The sequence below is a fragment of the Falco naumanni genome, chromosome 7, assembly GCF_017639655.2.
Source record: "Falco naumanni isolate bFalNau1 chromosome 7, bFalNau1.pat, whole genome shotgun sequence".
Classification (NCBI taxonomy): Eukaryota; Metazoa; Chordata; class Aves; order Falconiformes; family Falconidae; genus Falco; species Falco naumanni.
Genome location: NC_054060.1, coordinates 51,488,387 through 51,511,201, shown reverse-complemented (window position 1 = coordinate 51,511,201; position 22,815 = coordinate 51,488,387). Strand labels below are relative to the sequence as shown.

The following is a 22,815-nucleotide window of genomic DNA, read 5'->3' as shown; positions in this document are numbered from 1 at the left end:
TTCTGTTAAAGAAAATGTCTACATCTTTTCTTCTAATTCTTTGAATACTTTATCCAGTTTCCTGACTTTAACTGCCAAATAACACAGCTATGCATAAATAGATGTTAATTATTATTATTGCTGCTTCACAGATGAAGAGTCTGAAGGAAAGGGCAATACAAACACTAAACTGACTCATCTCAGAATTGGGTTTAGGGCACAAATATCAGTTCTGTTTTCTGCCCTTTACAGTGAGCCATACCTACACAGTCTTCAGAGCCACTCATCACGTAGCCCACACATTCTGCACGCTATAAGGCTGCATCTTATAGCTCTATATGGTAAGGCCTGGAGCTTCCTAATGTGGTGAGGTTTGGTTTGTCTTGTTTTAATGGGAACTACAGCAGGAAAGGAAAAACAAAAACCACTAAGGCTGTAAAGTTAAGCAAGCATTCAGATGTTCGGAAATGAGAATAGAACCTTTCATTGCTTTCAGTTCAAGCAGGTTTTGTCTCAGCAGATTTCAATTAGTCTTTCCTCCAAGAGGTTAGAAGTGTCCCAAGATAAACTGTGCTACTTCTCACCCAGCTCTGAAACACAGTGATTGCCAAATTACTCTGTTTACCTGAAAGGATGGAGAAATCTGTCATAAGGCAGCCACGTGCATTTCTTATGTTGCTGACTGAGGTATGTTGAATCACTAGGACTTTTGCTTAGTGTCATCAGCTATTTCTTTATGAATTTCAGCTCCCATTTGCTGTAACTTGATGCTAGAGACCATCCAGGGCCTTCTGCTCCTTGGGCGGAAGCACCACATCCTCTGGTGATGCATTTGTAATAATTTAGAGAGGGGTGATAAACACAGGCACGTGTGAAGAGCTGCTTGCCTACGCAGGATTTACTTAGACTGACCTAAGTCGTGCATAAATTCTGCTCCTGGGAGCAGAAGTGTCAGAACTAGCCATTTAGGCTTTTGTTTTATTATCAGGACAGGTTATGGGGCAGTGAATGAGCCCACAGAATCCACCAAGAAAGCTCTTGCTGGAAAACTTAAACCTAAATTCCACTCTGGTAAAGATGTTCACTGAAGGCATGTTGAACGCAAAATTTAAAATGATCTAGTTTATTAAGATCTCTTATTTGACTTGTGTTTGGCAGGTTGGACAAGGAAGGGGCAGTGAGAGGTTCACTAATGTGTAGCAGCAGAATCAAGGAAGGATGGCTTTGAGCTTGTCTTGGACATGAGACAAATTTTACATATCAAATTACATAATAAATAAGCAATGGCCTTATTTCACTGCTGCAGGTAAAGGGGGGTTGGGTTTTTTTAGCTTTTGCTAATGATCACACAGCTTTCTCCCTGGTTTCCTTCATAACTTTTAAAGTTCCCGTTTTCTGTTGTAGTAGTTTGATTATTTGACTCCAGAACAGTAGTATGGCTAACATTGATTTGATCACTGTACTGTTTGAAACTTCATTCTCTGTTTGTACCAATACAATTCCTTTCCTTGTGTGCCAACATTTACAGAAAGAACTCAGTCATTTTCCCTTTCTATAATTAGCAAGGATAAAACCAAGAGAGAACTGGCTTTCCTAACAGCCTAAGCAGGTCCCTTGTAAATGAATTGCTGGATCTTGGATTCACTGGGGATTTTCTTACAAAATCATACAGTATTTTTTCTGCAGAATCTCATCTCACTCGGGATCTGTCATGGGCCTTTTGGGGGATAAATGGATACTTGTGGTAAAAAAGGTTATTGGCATAGGGCTCTTGCCCCATGTGAAGAAGAAAGGTGAGAGATGTGTAATGAATGAGGATGAGGACTCCAGAAAGAGAAAGTCTAATGTTAAAGCAGTTGAACTCTATTGTGAAGAATTATATTCTCTCCTCATGTTTGCCATAAAACACCTATGGAAAGCACAGAAACTTTTTATCAGTCACTTCCATTTTGTGCTTTTCTTGTCTTTTTCTGGCACTGGGTCAAGATCAGATTTACAGAATTCAGATTTACACAGGGGCTGAATAATCCCACCTTAACCAAAACACACTTTAAATATCTCGTCTGAGGAGTGAGGAGGCAGGAAGCTTGCCCCAGAAATAATCAGGTATTCAGGAATCAAAAATCAAATATCCCAAATTAGCAAACAGCTGGAATAAATGTGTGCACTTCTCTGTGCTTCAGTTCCTTCTGAAGATAAATAACAGCTCTGTTACAATTCACAGTGGGTTTGTGAACATGAAAATTAATAAGAACCAAATATATCTATGAGAAAATCAATACTTTTTTTTTAATGGGTTTTGGATGGTGCACATTAAATAAGGAAAAGGGGCACCCACTTCACAAATACTGCAAATTTTTGTTTGCAAAACACTGGTAATCCATTTTTATTCCTTTGCAGATCATGTGAGGTTATTTGTGTTTGTTATTTTTAAAATGATGCACATTTGCATGCTAGCCAGGTCTGTCCTTCCAATTCCTGCTCAGTGCCTATTCAGTGAACCAAAATGCAGGCACTCCTAATTTCCCACACAGTTTAGACCAAATGTGTGATAAACCTGCTGCATCTCCACCTCCTGATCCCATCCCTTTCAACAGCAAAGGGCTTTCAAAAACAGCAAGGGCAGAGACAGGAGATTTGACTATGGGCTTTGGACAGGCAGGCTGTGCTGACCCCAGTTCCCTTTCTGTGAGTGCTACTACAGATTAGAAGCAGAAGAAAAATTAAAAAATAAAAAGGTAGCTGTGCCCACCTCAGCCAGAGCAGCAGAGAAGTGATTACAATTCTTGTGCATCAGGTGGTACGCATTTCCTTTGTACTCCTTGCCCAGTTCTTCCATAATCTTATCCACGTCCTCTTCCGTGAAGTCTGTGGTGCCCAAGGCAATGGATTCTCTAGTTAAAAGCAAAACACAGAACAGGAAACATGGAAAGATACAGTGAAGAGAGTGATACATACCCAGGGATAAGGAAATGATCAGACATTGGCAAGAAGGACACACTTAAAATATGGACATGCATATCTGGGGCTATCAGAAACTCTCCTAACAAAATGACACAGTAATATCTCCAGAGCTTATCCACAAAGCACGTTACAGCACTGGCAACAGCCCCAAGAGCTTCCTGCTCACCACCAGGGAATTCTCTGCTCTCACTCTGCCCATCATCCCATGACAGAAATTTCCAGTAGGACAGAGATGTTTTTTTTTCACGATTGAGAGGGTTTCCATGGTGTGGGCCAGGAAGGAGCAGACAGAAAACTTTATGCAGAAGCCTATTACTTCTCCCAGTCTTAACTCAGCAGCACTCGTTCTTCTAAAGGTCTCCAACAACCTTCAACATAAACTGGCAGCCTGGGGAGGTCAAGCCCCACCTGCCATGGGCAGTTCCTTGACCCACAGCCCCACAGTCTAAGCACCTTGAACACCACATTAATGCAGCATCCACTCAGACTCCTTTAACGGCTGGTCTGTGCCCTGTGGCAGCGTAGCGATAAACACAGGAGATGACTTCTGGTACCCTGTGCAGTATTCACAAGTAGGTGATACTCATCAGAAGACTTGGTTTTATTTTTCCCTCTGTGCAACACACAGTTACTCCCGTTCTTGCTGACAGGTGGAACTGGGAGCACAGAAAACAAAGAGGATGGGAAAAGAGAACTGCACTCATTTGTAAGCATGCTTTTAAACCCTGCCAAACACAGTTCAGCACTGTTCCCTGTTAGGTATACACGCTGTTTTACCCAGCTCTAAAATCCCTGCAGGGCTGCCTTTGAACTGGGATCATCTAAAGGCTGCAGGGCAGGTTCTTATGAGGAGAGGGAAAGGGGGACCAGGGGACTTTTGTTTCCCTGCTCCCCCTGCACCGATGGCTACCTGGGGCAGAGGGGAACATATAGAAAAGTGCCCTTACTTGAATTTAAAGGTCTCTCCAAGTTCTACCGCACTGCCAGGTGTGATCTCGAAAATCCCACTGAAAGGGTAGGGATGCCCTCCATAGGCAAACTCTGACAAGGAAAGAAACAGACTGTGAGTAATCGAATGAATGCAATGTCAGGAAGAAGTCCATGGCAGCTGTCTGCATGGCTCGGCATCAGCACCAGGGGCTGGGCTATTGCCAAAATCTGTTTCAGCCAGATGCTGAAAGCTGTTTTCTCTGTCCAGTTACCTATCAGCCCGAGGATGCCCTCACAATTTCCCTCCATGCTAACACTACTGCTTTCCCACAGCACCAGGAAAGCTCTTGAGTCTGTCTCTGTGCCCATCCAGGTGGCTTCCTCTCAGTGGAAAATTATGTGGTGGAGGCATCTAGATAAATTATGAGAGGCTGTCAGTGGTGGTACTGAGCTGGAAAAAGTCCCTTCTAGAGTAGGGAGAAATCAAATCTTCTTCCAGAGGGATTTACAGGCAGCGAATGGGAATTCTTTGCAGAGAGCTGAGCTGATTGCACTCCGCTGCCTCAGCTCGCAGGTCCAGCCAGGAGGTCCCTCCATGTCACACAGCCCATGGACCTCACAGTGACATAGAGGCCATCTCGCACAGCCTGTGAAAGCTTCTGTGCTCAAGGTGGAACATGGCACCCCAGGTGTTTTGTACTGCATGGCACTGGCTAAAAATACCATGAGTGAATAGCTTGAGTCATTTTTGAATAGCTTCAGCATTTAATGCTGAAGAAGGAAATGGGAAGCCTGTGATGCTAGTCTGTCCTTCACTGTGCTACAGCTGTTGTTCCTAGATCCCTTGACTGCAACTTTTGCAATGGGTGCTCTAATCAGCTTGAACCCCATTCAGACCATTTCAGAAGTCTTACATGACATTTTCTTTTCCTTGTAACTCTGCTGTTTCAAAAGAACAGTTTCCAAGATCGGGAAATCCAGATTTGAAGATTTCTAGAGCATAGACATTTTACTGCAAAACAGATTTACCCTGACAGGGAATTAGCGCGTGCATATGCAGGTCTCAAAACAACCACTGATCTGCCTCTCTTCCCCCTCTGCCATTTCTCCCATGTTCTCCCCCCCCTTCTTCACTGCAGAATGGCTTTCCAGCATTGCTTGGTCCCTCCTGTGTGCCATTCCTGCCACACACATGCACAAGCTATAGAGCCTGCAGTTACAGGCTGAAAATACATGATTCATGACAGAACTGCACAAGCTCCTGATGGACTCCACAATGGACTATGGAAAAAGAACTGGATGAGTTTTCATTCCTCAAAATATTCTTTGCCAAAAGCTGTAAGTATGAAGTGCTTTTCTGTGTCAAACTAGCCATACAGTTGTCCTCATGTTCTGCAGGTAGTGAAAAGGAAATACTTCATACCTCTGCCGTAGATCTCGATGCCAGAGTGGAAGACACCAATCCCCAAGGTGGAGGTGTATTCATTTATCCAATACTACAGTAAGAGAAAAGCCACAGTTGGAAGCATTAGTGGAAAAAAAATACACAATCTTGGTCTGGGGTATATCCCCCATCTTCCATTCTCAGGGCAACTTCTCTTAAAGAGAAGAGTGATTTTGAAATTATTTTGAAAGAAACAAATCAAAACTCCTTACAGATCAACAGAAGTGGGCACTGTGTTTATTATGGCTGGCTGGGATTAAGTCTCCAAAAAATGCTCATCTGATCCTTTCCACGTAAGGCATTAAAACCTGTATAAAGACGTAACTGGACCTGAACCTGCATAAACCCAGCTGCTACAGGATGTGTGATTATCTATCCTTTCACTTAAATAGCTGACACTGAGCCAGTTTTACCAATTCACTTGTCTTATCTGATCTTCAAAATCTTGAGTTAGAGAATCCCCAAACATTTTCCACACACCCTTTTACATCACCTCCCATCTACCTTTTATTAAGCTGGGTTTAGGCAATGAGATCATAGACACAGAGGTCCGTTCCCTCTGTAGGTCAGACAAGCATGATTGGTAATTATCCGTATGACACTGGTAACTGCTTTATAGGGAAAAAAAAAAAAAGAAACACAGTGCATGCAAGTCAATATTTTTCTCAGAGGCACCATATACTATAAAGCACTGTTCTCAGAAGAGACAAGGGCTTGCTGCTCCAAAATCAGGTCCAAGGCGATCACAACTTCACCAAAGTCAAAACCAAATTTTCAAGAAGAGCTATTAAGTGACTTCATTGCTCTGGAGTCCAGCACTTCCCCATTACATTAAGAGCAGAGTAATACTGCAGTCTGGTGCATGCATGCAATGTTCCTCCACCAAGCGCTGCTCAGGGCCTGTTTCCACCATACCGTGAAGGACAGTGCAGACACCCAAACAAGCCCCAGCTAAGCTAATTCTGGAGCGGGAAGCCGTACAGCCATGCTAGGGCAGCACTGCACTGGAGATAATTAGCCCTGCTCAGCACCAGTATTTATTAGGTTAGCTGCGGAGCTGTGCTGCTACAGAAATGATGCTTTCAGGCACTGAGTGGAAACTGCCCATGCCTGGTATATTTACAGTTTGCTTACAGCTACTGTGCAGTAAAGATGCAGCTCTAATAACTCAGAGCAACTAAACTCGCATTTTAATCAAGCACTGCAAGGAAACTGAGCGTTGTTCCCTTGTCCCTGAACAAGGACATGGTAGCTTCATTCAGCTAAAATTCTCTTTTGGGTCTGGTAGCTGGTTCTGGTGGAGCCAGAATAAGCTGCACCTTCCCTGGTGTCTGGCATCGCTGTGCTGCCATGGTGTAAGAACGGCTCTGCTGTCAGGTAACCAGAGGTCTGGCATAATCCATCTACTTTCCTCGCACTGCTTGCTTATGTATTTTTGATGACTGCAGTAGCTCTGTAAATTACCTGGAAATGCTTTCCGTAAGACCAGTGCTACTGTGGAAAAACACAATAGCTTTGATACAAAAAGTGCAGTCCCGATCCTGACTTAATGTATGGCCAGTCTTAATACCTCAAACCATATCCCCAAAAATGCTCGCCTCTGGCAGTACAGCAGTTCCCTTTCCCTCCAGAAAATGCTGCGATGCTTCTTGTTCTTTGTGAGGTTTGTTATCACAAATAATGTATTACTGCAGGAGGGCAACAAACCACTTGACCTCAGCTGGACCCCTGCCCACTGCTCTCTTCAGACCTTGTATAACCTCCATTTAACTCTTCACTTGAATTATGCAAACTCTTGTTTTTAGGATACGTCAGAGCACTGAACTGGAGCTAGGTCAGGTAGCTCTGAACCTCTGCCAGCTGAGACAGCACATTAGCAGTGAACCCTCTGCTGAACACCATGCCTGGTACTTAGGGACACAATGTGCCTTTGCCTTCTGCTGCCCCTTTCCACAGTTCTCTGTTGCCCTGTCCTCTGCGGCAGGAACATCCCTGCTCTGACTGGGGAAGAGGATACAGAGGTGGAGGCTGCATACAGAAGCCCATATGACACCAGTCACATCTGCTAAGGAGAATGAAGCCTGTCTCCCATAGACACACAGCCCTCAGTTCAGTTCTTGATCTCCCAGATCTCATGGGTTAACTCCTCAGTCTCAGTAAGCTTCACAGAAATGCTGGTTTGCAGAGACCCATTGTAACAACTCCCAGAGGATATGGTAAGTAGGTTGTCTTCTTCCCTTAGGCTGAGCTATTGTCTCACAGCAACAATACAAGCACAAGATGCCCAGGTCATGCCAGCTGCTTTGCTTGGAGGAGTAACTAGCAGATAGAGAAGGGAGACTTTTTAAATTAGAAATGCTCTTTCCAGTTATCAAAGTTAGGGCTATCTGCAGAGGCGGGTCTGCATCAGGCTTTGTATTTCAAACAAGACAGTAAACTGAAAGCTGCTTGCAGCTATGGCTTTTTCTTCCATTTTAAAGTTTATGTTGGATCCAAACAACAAATAAACAAACAAGCAGGAAAAACCAAAACCTTCTCCTTGATTAACACGTTAAAAGTAAGGCACTGAGACCTGATCACCTCATATATGCAGAGCACTGTCAGTTCACGAGCCTTCCCTGTCCACCAACCACTCTTGTTCCCAGCACAGAGCCACAGCCCCCAAAACCCACCCTGCCCAACGCAGGAGCCAGGCTGCAGGACAGCTCTGAAAACACAGGTGATGAGGAGACTCCACCAAAGAGAAAGGAGAGAGAAGCAAAGGTGTTTCTCTGGCTGATACCATGTGTTGTAGGATTACAACCATCACGTGGAGATTTCTGTATTTAAATGGTGTATTTTTCAGTATGGATTCCTTTAATGAACTATTATGGACTGAACTGCAACAACCTCAGCCATACCTGAATTTGAAATGAACAGCAGCTGTACTGGTTTAGTACTTTCTTTCAGATAACTTCAGCAACACAAGGGTGTTATCTGCATCTTGGTTCTACTGATACGATGTTGATATGATATATTATCAAGACCAAAAAGCAAAGCAGCTCTGAATCATGGCTGCTACTGTCCTCATCTCACCCCTGTCTCCAGGGTGCTGCAGAATCTGCCTCGGGTATGTGACTGAACATGCAGTGAACGCCTCACGGCACTTTGGCACAGCCCATGGCTTGTCTCAGGAGGCAGCTCTGCTAAAGTGAACATGTCAGTCACTCACTAAGTTGGAAGAGAGAATCCAAGCCAGATTTGAAACCAGGTTTGTACACACATGCACAAACTGGCCTTGTTTTCCAAGGAGGTTGCAATTCTGAACAGCAGAAACAGTCAGCAAATACCCATCTCTAGAGTAAATTGGATATTGCTTAGATTGAAAACAAAAATCTGCAGCCTGTTCTGAGTGAGATGAAAAAGCCAGGGAATAGAATACAGCAGTATCTTAAAGGGAGTTGTGATTCATGCTTACATTACATGCTGTGTGCAAAATCATGCTGTAAACCCTACACAGAAGGACTTGGGAGCATTCTGTCTCATTTCCATCTTCAACACAGACAGAATAACTCAGAAGTGAAGAGAGGCAGGGAGGAAAGCTAGCCAGACTGTAGCTGCTTCGCAAAAGCAGCAGGTAGCCCAGGACTCAAGATTCAAACCCAGAGAAGAATCTCTTTGCTTTTACAGTTTGTAGTGTACCAGTTAAAAGCTTTTAATGAAGGTCCCTGATGAAGTAGGATTTGAAATTTTCCAGGTTTTGTTCAAGTCTTCCCTGATTTTCTGGTTGTTTTGGTTCAGAGAGAGAATATCTGGCAAGATAGTTTAGATTCTGGGAGATACTCTTGAGTCAGTTGTGTTAACCAGCAGAAGTGAAAGTTGTACTGGGACAGTGAAAAATGCTCTAACATCCCAGAAAGGAAAGAAACTAAAAAGCTTCATTACATTGATGGCTTTCGGTAGGTCCAGAATGCAGAAGCAGATGGCATGATACTAGCAAATTATATCATCCTGGGACTTTGAGAACTCCTACCAGAAACATGGGTTTCTAGACAGAAGAGGCCCATCTGTGTAACCACTAACTTCTACCATCAATTAATATCATACTATAACACAGACATTTCTGTCACTTTCTTTTTACCTCCCTACTTCAGACCATTATTTTCCATGGCATGTCACAAAAACCTTTCCTGCATCGCTGTGCTGAGCAGCTTAACTAACCAGCTCCCTAGAGGCTGGAGACAAGACCACCTCTGTGAGTATCTCAGGTACTGCTTTCTCTGAGCAGCCAACACATTAAGCAATATTCCATTTATCAGCCCAGTACAGACTGGATATTCCACTCCACAAGATCCATCCACTACTGAACAGACACTACTCCATCCTTCCTTATAATCTATGTGAACATACAGAAAAGAAGTCCACCAGGAGTTGCTAAATAAATCTGGTTTCAGCCAAGAGTTGCAAACTCTGAGTACTCAGTGTCATAGATCCTTGCCATGCTCTCCTACTCTTCACTAGGTATCATACAAAATTGTCATCTGAGCCAGGATACCAGGCTAGACAGAGCTTTGCTCTGACCTAGTGTGGTTGCTCTGGTGTCCATGTATGAAGACACACTACTTAAACAAGACACCTTTACCAAGAATTGGTGCAGATGATAAACCAGTAACTAACTTAACCATATCTCCTCTCAAAGCACCATCTGCTTATAATTCAGTAAGATTACTCCCTTTTCCCTGTGAAGCCACTGGCAAAGCTTTGATTCTAGGATGAAGGAAAAAAAACAGTAAAGGAGGATGAGAGTTACAGGTGATACTCTGACACTGCTGGTGAGCAAGGAACATCTTAAGGGACTGAAGGAAATGGCCAAATCACCTCACCCTCTACTTGTCTTCATGGAACTCTGCTGCCAACACAAGTCCAATAACAGACTGTCTGCCCTACTACTTGGGCTTGGGCTTGGTTTTAATCCTTTCCTCTTTGAGGGCCAAGCCACACACTGTAACAGCAAGCTCTCCTTTGCGGAGAAGTCTCCTCTCTGTAGGGTGGAGGAGCTGGTTCACTGCAGAAGAGACCCTTGGCTCAACAAATCCAAGTGGATTTGAGGACCCAGGGCTCCAGCTGCTAACTAGTGTGCTTCATGAAAGCAGTCAGACTGGCAAGGAGCATTTATTCCAGCCTCTGCCTTTACAGACTATGTAAAGTCTTTCCCAGAGGCTTTGTCCTGGGCTTAGCAGTGCTTGGCCCCTGTGGTCAACTTACTTAGGCAGCCTCATGAAAACATGCAGAAGAGTGTGCGTACTAATAAATGCACTGATCGGTCATATTTCAAACACCAGGACAATCCTCTGCGAAGTTAAAGTTCAACACAAAAGGCAACATCAGATCGATGCAGAAGACCAGCCAGGGAACATCAAAGTAATAGCTCAGCATTTTCTGAGATGTGTTGATCCAGATGTGAAATATGAGAGCACAAAAGACAAAACTAGAGGGGAAAGCTAGAAAACATCACTTTAGGAAACCAGCGAGTAAAATCCCAGCGCTATACAGTCAGCAACTTCAGAGGAGTTTCAGTTCCACCCAGTACATTTTTCTAAACAGCGATTCAGACTCTTGGGGTGACAGAGGTGGAGAGATACAGCTCAAAACAGATCACAGACTTTATTCCTCAAGTAATACTTGCAGGAGTGAAGGAAGCCTTACCTCAACTACAGACATGCGGGACAGGGGGCTTCCCGCGCGTCAGTCATGCTGCAGCAGCGCTCACTTACGCTCCACAGCCCGAGGTACACACACAGTCCTGCCAACATGTCTCAGTCCTTATGCTGTTCACCCCTTCTGGCCTGGAGCTCTAGTAATAAAAACTCACTATCATGTGGGATGACATGAAATTATACAGCACAGCTGCTATTAGTAAGTTTTCTTTAGCAACTGGGTGAGACCCAAGCTCATTTAGATGTGACCTGTCTCTTACACTCAGTTCTCCAGAGGTCCAAGGCTTGTATATTCACCAAGCCTAAAATGCTATTTTCTTAATATACGGTGAATACAGATTAAGCAGGAAAGGATTTAAATGCACGTGGGCAGACCCGCAACTAAAAAAGCAGCTTAAGAGTATTGAGGAGTGATAACACAGACCTGTCTTTGGTACTTCATGCCTGGGAAAAGCTATCTGGGTAGGTCCTTACTCCAGCACATGGGGAATGTGACTCTTCCTGGCTGGAGTAACATCTCCTATGTCAGGTCTTCTTCACTGTTGGCAAAAGCTATCGATCTGCAAGTACTGGACCAGGGTGTGGAAGCCCATCAAGTCACTCCAAATCCAATTAGCCAAAAGCCCCTGCTTTAGTCAGGTATGCTAACTTTCACTTAAATTGCCAGATAGTGTTAAGGAAACAAAATACTGCAGTAAGTAGTCTCTGTTTACAAACAGGCTCAGCCTCCAGTTCCAATAGGCAATAACTTGCAACTTTCAAGAAAAACAGTTCCCAGAGTGTGGGCATTGGCCTATTTGCAAACCACCCAACTGGCAGAACTGATCAAAGCTTGAGGAACTGCAGGTTTTCTTCCAGGAGAGCATCCAAGTACTGAGAAACCTGCAGCTTGCCTCAGTGCAGCCAGAAGGCTTGACGTAGCTCTAACAAATCAGGGATACAGGGGCTACAAGGACCCCAATTCAGAACCGGACTAGGACACTTCAGATTTGAACTGGGACAGGACAACTGGCTCAAAGAACAGGCATCTTGAGAAGCAGTCACATTCCAGAAAAAAAGAAAGAGACAATGACCTCTTGGCATACAACTGACTCTGCTCTGGGGCGTTTTGAATGGAAGGAGCTTCTACAGAGGACAGTTCCTCACCCTTCAGGTTAATATACTCTAATAGACCAGGAATTTCCTGGAAAATGACCACCTGAAATTTACAATTCATACTGCTAAACATATTTCCTCATTCCCTCATGCAAACCCACAAATGCTAAGAGAAGAGACACATGGCAAGATGATCAACTGCGTCCTTCAGAGGAACAGCAGGCCAAGCCCCTGTAGGACAGCAACCGCCAACTCTGTCTCAGCAGCTCTTGTATTTCAGCCAGGTTCTGCTCTGCAAAGAATATTCTCCTCTCAGGTTGTGCTAAATACATTCCTTAGCTGTCTCTTCAGGATAAATTCCTTTGGAGGTTGTCATGGCTTTTCAGACATTATAATATGCTTCTAAATTGCCTGATGCATAAGCCAACACTAAAATCTTTGCAATCATGAAGCATAAAGAGCTTATTTCAGTGGCTTCTAAAATGCTGTGTGTGAATTAAAAACTGATGATGATGCTGAGGGAGAGTTTGAAATCTACTTATGTTTCAATGTTGTGACGCAATGTGATTTTAATGGAAGAACAGCAGGCCAGAAAAAATATTAATCATACTGCAGAAAGGAAACTATGCATTTCAGCAGTTAACTTTTGGGTGTATTCAGGATATTCTTAATTAAAAATCATAAACAAGGTTTAGCTGCAAGAATGGGATACTTTCAGTGTTTCCACTTACAGCTTCATCCTACAAGTCCTGGCTCAATGTACTGGTATTACTTGAACACTCTTATAATTTTCTGCTTTCTCCATTACTGTTCTACTTTCTGCCCGGTTGCACTGATGACAGGCACTGTCCTGAGCAGAGCTTCCTTCCTGCAGCCACATCTGGGAGGAAGTTTACCACTATGTTATCTTTTGCCTCAAGCCATACACATTTGTAGACTGCTGTCTACAGCTGGTCCAGCACGCTCTGCATTAAGTACAATTGACTCTTCTGGGGACAGTGAATCTCATCCGACCTATGGTTCAGAGCTTGAGTGGGAATATGCCTTACCAATGGAAAGACAGGGCAACTAGCTGCCTAAATTGAACAACTGCTTTCTGTCCCTGCAGAATGAACATCCCTTTCTCTTCTACTTGCAAGTTCACACAGAAGCCAGCAGAAGTTAATCCACCAGCCCAAGGGTCTGTCACACCAGTCATGACACTAATGGCCCAGCTTGGGTGCCTGTGTACACAACATGGTGTTTGTAGTAGATTGTGTGTGCCATATGAGAAGCAATATGCCATTTTTCCAGCTTCCACCTGCTTCCCTTAATCTCCGTCCTGACCATGCCTGAAGGAGTCAGCTGAAGGGGCCAGGGTGGGACTAGGGACACCAAACAGAAATCACTGAGGGGGAGTTGCTGGAGGTGGGTGCGGCACGTGCCAGCACCACAAGCCTGTCCCAGACAATGGTCCCATAAGCAGCCCTGCAGAAGGACTATCTGTGCTGTTACACACCACTTCTCATGCTGTATCTCCTTAGTTTTGACAACTGTCATGCACAGTCTTAATCTCAAGTACATGAAGCCAGAAAAAAAAGCATCCCTTTGCAGGATTACACTGAAGTGTATTTTCTCAGGGACGTGCCTGAGAAACTTGGGTGCGTTATGAACTCAGTAAAGCGATAACGCCTTTGCCTTAGATGCATTCATAATGACAAATTGAGAGATATTCAAAAAGAACAGCAGCAAAATGATCAGGGAAATGGCGAGACTGACTTTGAATTAATTCAGAAGAGTTAATAGCTTGGCAAAGCAATGACTAAAGATGACAAATTTGCAAACATTTGAAGGGCTGACATGAATTATGGGAGAATTTTTAAGAACGATACAAAAGGATTGAAGGAAGAGTAACATACTCCGCTTAAAAAAAAAAGGGAGACTTTGGCTAAGTGTTTAGAACTTTCCTGGCAGTAAGAAAGCACAAGAAAACATTTGTGTGACTGAAAGCCAAATATCAAGAAGGCCTTAGTGTGCCTGTGTAGGACAAATGTTCAATGGTCCAAAATGTTTTCCTAATGTCTAGGAGGCTGTTAACATCCTCAGTGGAGCACATTTCAGTCCCTGAACACCCACCTGCATTGTGAGCCTTCAGCCCAGTCTTCAGTGCATGTCAGGAAGCAGGCTTCCTGCCAAAAAGGATTCAGGTGACTTGAAAAAAAATGCAGGGAGATAAATACCTCCTGGTGAACTGGTGTGTAAGGTATCTGAAGCAGATTGCAGATGCTTTGGCTCTGGAACTAGCTTGGCCCAGACATGCCTGGCAGGGTCAACAATATGGCCTCAGGGATCTCTGTCCTTCATCTTGCAGGAAAGGTGTAACTTAGAACTGTAATGATAAATAGGGCTGTTAAATGATTTCTCAGATGTGGAGCAATGCTGTGGCTAGGCCCTGCTCAGACCAAGAAACATTAACACCTCCTTCTCCTTGGTAAGGATCCTTGTCGTCTACCGTGGGACTCTACAGGGCTTTTTCTCCAAAGAAGAGACCAGCCCTATCCCGACGTCCAGCATTACAGAGGGAAAAAAGACACTTAGTGCATCCTTTGAAAATGCTCTCCAGTCTGCAAATCAGTCTTGCCCAGGCCAAAGCAACTGCCTTAGTTCAGAAAACCAGGCTGCAGACAACAGGCACCCCAAGCCCTCACAGAATGGCTCATTGCCCAACAGCTGTAGCAGGCCCCAGAGTGCTGAAAAGCACAGTTCGTCTCTCTGCTTTGGCAGACTGGTAGCAGGGATCTGAACTTCAGCCTTTCAAATCTAAGATGGACACCCTAATCGCCAAGTGTATCTTCTCCATTAAAGTGATGTATGGACAACCAAACAGCTTCAGCAGAGGAGACTGGGAGATCCATGCCATCAGATACATTGGCAGTTAAGACTTTTCTACCAAGAGCTCATCTAGATCCTTGCTCAGGCTCCTGAATTTCTCTCCCATAGTAGCAAAATGCTAATATGACGCTGATTCTTCCTTATTGGCTTGCTCTCTCTTGGAGTGTTTCTGCCTGGCCAAACACCAATACAGACTTTTTTGGCTAGCTCAGATGGACCAACACTCAATGCCCGACCACTAAGGCAGATTTCTTGGGAACTCTTCTTGGGTTTCTAATGAAAACATCCAAAACACTAATGCCTTTCAAGCTATAGCATAGCTCAAAACACAGTAGTGTGAAACACCCTCCACTATGCTATCTCCATTCGTAAGTAATTGAGGAACAAAGTATTGCTCAGCAGGATCCAGTTCATAGGCACAGCTGTCAAGGCCTTTGGGAGAGAAAAATAATATTTATGACAAAAAGACAAAAAGTCTGTGCTCATCCTGTTAACAGGGGGTGGAGTGTCTGCTCTTCTCCCTGAACAGTGTTTCTCTCAGTTATCCTCTGACAGTTACTCAGACCTGCCAGGTGATCCACAAGGCTTGCTTACCTGCCAAGGTCAGTCTGTCTTTTCTCCAAACCACATCTAGTCAGTGGTCCTAGTTTTGGCCGGGACACAGTTAATTTTCTTCTCAGTAGCTGGTACAATGCTGCGTTTTAGGTTTAGTATGAGAATAATGTTGACAGCACACTGATGTTTCCAGTTGTTGCTGAGTGATGTTTATACAAGTCAAGGTCTTTCCAATTGTTTAGACCCTGCCAATGAGAGGGCTGGAGGGGCACAAGAAATTGGGAGGGGGCGCCACCAGGACAGCTCACCCAGATGAGGCAAAAGGATATTCTATGCCATAGAACATCATGCTGAGTATATAAACTAGGAGGGGTTGGCCAGGGTGGGCAGATTGCTGCTCAGGACTGGGCATCGGTCAGCGGATGGTGAGCAATTGTATTGTGCATCACTCAGGGCTTTTTCCCTTTGGATTTTATTCCTCTCTGCCTCTCTCTCCTTTTCATTACATTTGTTATTAGTATCATTATTATTTTATTTCAATTACTAAATGTTTTTTTATCTCAACCCATGAGTTCTACCCTTTTCCCTGGTTCTCCTCCCCATCCCACTACGGGGGTAGGGGGAGTAAGTGAGCAGCAGCTATGTGGTTGCTGGCTGGGGTTAAACCACAACATTGGGCAAGGAAGAATCACCTCCAAAATGCCAGGCTGTGACCATCCCGAGGAATGGGATGTAATAGACTAATGATAAAGCCCCTATTGTCAGGCACATGACCTTGAAAATTTTGATTGGCTGCATGCAGGCTGCTTTCATCTTTTTTTTGGCTGGAACATTCATAAGTGATGCCACCTGAAGGCATACTGTGCTGAGGTAGAACAGGAATGGGGAGAAAAATTCAGAGATGGTTACCAAGTGGAAGGAATTAGGAATCAAGCTTGACTCAAAGCTAGAAATTTCTGTAAAGATGAAAGGATTAAAAAAATAACCAACAAAACAACAAAAAGAAATAAAGCAAGGGGAGAGAGAGAGAGCAGGTTCATCAGCAGCATCATCTGGCTCTTTGCCTGTCCCTGGAGAAGTAAACCTCAGGAATTGCTACCCTAGAAATCATGAGGCTGACGATTGTTCCTGTGCATGGCAGAAGAGGCAACTATTGAGGTATATACCTTCTATAAATTTAAAGATATACTGAAAGGTTGTCTGGATTTGGTTTTTTTATGGTCTTGGGTCAGGTGATTCTGATACTCTGCTCCACTTTGCAATTTTCCTAGGATTTCAAAATACTTTACAAGCATTAAATTGCTAAGCCTCAAAACATTTGTGTTAAGCAGGAAGACATTCTTCATTTCAAATGTAGGGAAAGAAACTACCAGCATGTAGCTTGTGCTATGTCTATGAAGACACGGGAAGCAGAGATGAGCTCAACATCCTGGCTCAAATGTCAACAATCCAACAACACTTCCATATTGCCCACCAAAAAGAAGTGACCTATAGGACTATCATGAGGTTTGTTGAAGTGGGAAGTAGTGAGGCTGATCCATCACAGCTCCTTTTCTGAAAGGGGATATCACAGTGGCTTACTTTGCCACAGACACTACAACCTACTGAAAAACTAGCATCCTGTTTGACAAACACAATTAGAGAAGAAAAATATGGAGGAGGTTTTTCAAAATTTCAGCTGTGATTTTTTTCAGCTTGAACTGTCTCCTGAGGAGTTCTATCCATAAAAGTCAAACCACTTATTGGCAACGCTGTACTCATATTTGCGTTGTTTTCACCAAGGACAACAGCCTGCTAGATACACAAGGCAGGGACATCTACTCTCTTTATACCAACAAAATATAAGAAACTAGTTAAAACAACTTTTGACTTCTGCCTGGTTCCTACATGGATAACTACTTGGAGAAGACTGAGGTAACAACAAAGTCATTGTAATTACAGCCATCACAAAGAGGTAAGAAGACCCTTTATGATATCACACAAAGACCAAGAACACCACAGGCAATACAATAAATAGTTCCTTTTGTTCCATCCCATTAATGCAGAGCACAATAACATATTGTTTTCAACCTGTTGTGCAGAGACCCAAGGGAGACACCAAACTACTTCAAAGTAATCTGCAGGCTAGTAGGCTCACATTTGTCAGACAAAAGCTGACATCTTCAGTAGGGGAAAAAAAACACCCCAAAAAATGAGAAGCACACAGATCTTAAAGAAAATTACTGCCCAAAAGAAAGCAGAGAAAAAATCTTAGGTTTAAACAGGAGGTGGAAGCATATTCAAACATCCATAGACAAACGAATGAAGGATAGTCCCATAGCTAGGATGTCAAACAAGGACTTGAGAGGTTCCTATTTCCTGCTCTGCTATGGACATACTACAGTTTTACTTCAGACCAGGTCAAAACTAAAGTTTCAACAGCATGATACTACATTCAAACTCAAAACTGTGGTTCTCCAAATTCTTCTTCAAATTCCTGTTTCTGCTGAAGTGTTTAACACCATCAACATCAGTAAGCTAAAAGGAAGACCTTCCCACCCCACTATAGCTAAAACAGGTGTGCTCCATGCTTGGATAGTGACAGTCCCCAGCAGAGATGGGGACGCCTGCTCTCCTTTCCAACACTGATTGTTTGCTGCTAGAAGTCTACAGACATAGACCTCACCCTGGGGTTCCCAATGGCAGCAATAGCACCTCATAACCAGGAGTTACACCTCCCCACAAGCAAATCCCCACAGGAAACAAAAAAGAAAGTAACACTCCCCGGATCTCCTCTCTGTGCAAGTGCTACGTAAGGCCAAAATCCAGTCCAGCACTGACACATCATACAGGCATGTAAATTCTCACACCATCTCATTCCCACTCACTTGCCAAAAACAGTTGTGCTGGTCCTGTGAGCCAACAACAGCAGCATCAGAAAAGAGCAGAGTGGGGGCTGTTTGCACCTAAGGAATCTATATTTCATGCTGGCTTTGGTGGCACATGTTCAAAAATACCTCATGGTACCCGTGACAGTTGACTGTGTGCCATTAACATTAGTTTGCTATTGAAAAAAGAAAAAACAAATTAAAAATCAATATTTATCTCTACGCTTCTGAGAAGGGAATCTCTTCACCAGCATGGATGGGGAAAACCCTTTCATAATGTGAGCTGAGATTTTTTATTTTTTATTTTTTTTTTTTTTGCCTGGAGAGGTTCCAGGGGTCATGCCTGACTGGCAGTGTGCCTAACCAGCTTAGCTTAGAAAAATACTGGGAAATATGAATTCCTACAGCTAGTGACTTGTCCTGTTTCCCTAGAGTGCTTTGTCTTGTCTTGAACAAAACTCTTCAAATACAGTGCCAATTTCATACAGCGTCTCATCTCTCTGCATTATTTTTTCCTACAAGAAAAAGGATATAGGTGCCTTTTTGCCATAGTCATACACTCTGTCTCTGCTGTTCCAGCACAATTACCAAAGAATCGCATTGCAGTGATGTCTCCCGATTAGAATTTAAGGGATAAAAAAGAAAGCAAGGAACCTGAACATAACAATGATAAAATGCTGTTGTACCAATGAGATTCAAATACACGTTACCCCCAAAACCCTGTTTCTGCTGGTCTGAAGGGGAAAAAAAAAATGAAAAAAACCCCATGAGTAGAGCAAGGAATATTTCCTTGAGAAGGGAACTAGGGAACTGTGTACAACCTACCCCAATGCCAAACAGGGTTGTTGGATAATTATCTTCTACAAAGCACAAAACTGATATACAAACAGTGACTAGGGAAGCTCAGATAGAAATTTGTTTATAACTCATGGCCCAAGGGCTTCTATGCTGAGTGATTTTAGCACTGTTTAAAGTGACCAAAGACACTAACCACTCAGTTTTGGAAATGAGTAATCATTTCTGATTGCTGGCATTTAGCTAGTGGATGCTGACAAACTGCTTTAAGGATACTTTTGCCCCCCCATATGAAGATATAACAGAATGATTAATATGTACAGCATGCCATGATGGCTGGGAAAAAAAATAAAAAGCTGTAGGAGTATCCTAATGACTCTGATGTCATGTGCTCTGTTCTGGATTTTCGGGGGGTTACAGGAGATTATTTTCCTCCTCCCCACCCCCGCAAGGATTCCCACTGCCTTTATTTAATGAGCAGCATTGGACATGCAGCTCAGCAACACCATTTAATAGCCATTCCTCGCTGAAAGACAGAGATGACGGTTAGCAGCAGTGCCTGGCAACAAATCATCAGCATTCAGTACTATGAAGATACTGTTTTGGGTGAAAAACATTTCAGATTAAAATGTGGGTGTTTGTTCCTTCAAAGGGACAGCCTCCGTGCTTGCTTCTCTCAAGAGTCACACACACCCTTGCACAGGGAGAGGCACAGACATGCCAGTACAGGTTCTTTGGAAAACACTTAAGTTATTCTTTCTTTCTTCTCCCTGCCTCCACCTCCTAAACAGCACAGCATGTGTTGGACTAGCATTCGGGCTGCCCTAAATATTTCCCTTCTGCTGAGCACAGTAATAATTTTACACCTGTGCTAAAGCAAATCTTCTGTGCTAGTCCACTGTGTGTTGCATACGTCTAGAGACAGACCTGAAATGACCCTAGTGATTCAGCCAACTGGTTTCTTCATGGACATGCATCTTAATGGTATCTCCACATCTGAAACATACCCAGTGAGATCAGGGATTGAAGGGGAAGAGGGAAGATAAGGAAATACTTCAGTAAGATCAAGGAGGAGAATTTGCCTTATGTAGCAGGTTTCACTGGCAATATTCCTTCCCCTTCATCCCCACCATTTGTATTTATTTGTATAAAAACATAATCTGTTAGATACTGCAACTATATCCTGGCTCCTATTTATTTTAGTGGAAAGATAAATGGTTGTATATTTGTACCATGGCATGCAAATGGTATTGTCTGCCAGATCCCTCAGAGACCTGCCAAAAAAATCTCCTGCACACAGAATAGACATCTAACCTGAACTGTGGCCAGGTGAATGTAGGAGAAAGTAGTAAGCACTGTAAATATCTCACCTGGCTCACAACATCTTCTAATATCAAAGACATCTGCTCTCAGATTAAACTATCCTCCTAGTCTGGCCCTTGCAAGAAGGTTCTAGGTACGCAGATAGCTATTGTAGGAAACCAAGGCCTCATTCAGCCCTAGCTGGCAATGGCCCACCACCTTTCTCAAAAGCAGGTTGTAACTTGTTTCTAGGGCTGAAGAACACCACTCCAACCACACCCTCATTTTGATTAGTACCAAAAATAAGAGCCTGTACTCTTAATGGGACACTACACAGATAAGTCATATTCCATATTCACCCAAAAATGCATCCCAGAGAAAGTGACCACATTCTTTCCAGGCTGATCTGTAGGGAAGGAGAACAAAACCAGAACTCCATACAATTGGGCTCGGCTTAGATACAGACACAACTCCCACAAGACATGAAAGGTGTTGTACAACAGATGTGGATCTCAGTTTTCCTGAGCTGTGTAACTTTAAGTTCATTCATGCAAACTAGGGAATACAAATGGTCATAAACCTATAAATTAAGCTAATTATCCTGCAGACCAAGATAAAAGAAAGATTTCTTTTCCTATATAACAGGAAAGTATCTCAACACTCCACCAATGAAAGTCATGCAAGTGATGAATGCAGAGGTCTGAGACCATTCAGCTCCCACTCGATATATCTGCCTTCTCCCAAGTTAGATGGATGCATGCAAGAGGTACAGATTAATCGAACAGCTAAGATCAGCAGCCCAGCTTGATATATTTCATTTTAATGTGAAACTTTTGTTTGCTCTACGAAGTACAAGTTCAGTAGCGTTTATATAATTCATTGTACTGTGCTTCCCTTTAACACCTCAAAAATCTCACTCAGACTCTCTTACTGGAAAACAACAGAAAGGGATTAAAAAAATTAGTCAGTATAAAAATTCATAGAGGGAACAAATTTGTATTTGACTGGGCATTTTGACTAAAGGAATGTCTGCATCAGTGGGAGATTTCATCTTGGAAGGGGTTAGGTTTTCCAGATGGAGTTAATAAACCAACCGCTGTGTGCATGCATCTTATCAGATCCAGATGAAAAGTAACTCATCATCTCTGTGGAGCCAGGACTCTCTCTCTTGTTGCCATTTATACCGTGTCTTCATGAAATATGGTGGAATCCCAGTTCACAGCTGAGGCTCATAGTTGGTACCACAAATAATTCATTAACAGCAGAACAAGGCAAACACCAGCATGCTGTAAGCAGGAAAGCATTACCTCATTCCACAGAACACAGATAAAACTTCCAGGATATATTTGCTCATGCGTCACATGTGCAAACATAAATACAGTCTGTATGTATACAATGAAGTCTTAGAGAACAGCAGCATTTTAACATTCTGGTTTACATGAGATGTGCTGCTAGCAATAAGCAAATGTACCCAAGAGTGTGTACGAAGCCAGCCATGGATAGACTGACCATCAGTCACCTTTCACATATGCCATTTTAGTAATCGAGCCCAGAAGCAAGCCCAGTATTGCACCAAAGGTTCAGCACTATAGATACATCCTTAGCAAGTCTCCTTATGGGAACAATTTTCTCTAACCATCCTTTTCCAGAACATGGCCACTTGCAAAGGGATGCTACTGAATCCCTAGAAATGCCTATGCTTTCTGTGACAATAGTTAGCCTGTTCAGAGGACAGCCTCCTTCAGAAAGTAAATTACAGAAGATGCCAACTTTTTAACTCTCTCCCAGCTTACTTTATCCTCCAAGGTGCATTTGTACACTGTGAACAATGACAGTAAATACACAACTTGGTTTGATACCCTTCAGCAGCAGCACCTTCCAGGTAACCAAACATGAAGCCAGTGTTGGATAAGTACTAGCCACCAATGCATCTTTTTCCTTTCTCCATTAAAACCCACACACACTGTGACATGAGCTTTGCTTCTATTTTGTGTAATGATGTAGCCATGGTTTCTACCTCACTTGAACACTAATACCAATGGGGTTTGTGCATCCATGCTCATAAATACCTTCTTTGCTGTCCCTTCCAACTCAGTCCTAGCAAGGCACAGGCTCTTTTTCATCTGTTTGATCAGATGGCAATACACAACGGATGTGAGCAAGACCAGCTTGATGCTGAATCGTTGTGTTGATGCCAGTTCTAAAGAAAAACACTCCTTCCAAGAGAAGGAATACCAACTACGTTCAGCGGAAAGATGGGATGGAGAATAACATGCTTCATGTCACAAGTAAGCCTTTGGAAGATGGTTGAAGTAAA

The 22,815-nt window shown here is 43.3% G+C and overlaps 1 protein-coding gene across 4 annotated transcripts in view; it reads right to left on the bottom strand.

Moving 5' to 3' along the window:
• LOC121091442 (deubiquitinase DESI2-like) overlaps window positions 1-22,815 on the bottom strand; it is a 57,158-nt gene that overhangs the window by 15,150 nt on the left and 19,193 nt on the right. For all 4 annotated transcript variants that reach the window (XM_040601268.1, XM_040601270.1, XM_040601271.1 and 1 more), the window contains 3 exons: window positions 5,297-5,369; window positions 3,891-3,984; window positions 2,732-2,873 (listed from right to left, as the gene is read on the bottom strand). In XM_040601268.1, coding sequence (XP_040457202.1) covers window positions 2,732-2,873; window positions 3,891-3,984; window positions 5,297-5,369 — 309 coding nt within the window. The remainder of the gene's footprint in view (window positions 1-2,731; window positions 2,874-3,890; window positions 3,985-5,296; window positions 5,370-22,815) is intronic.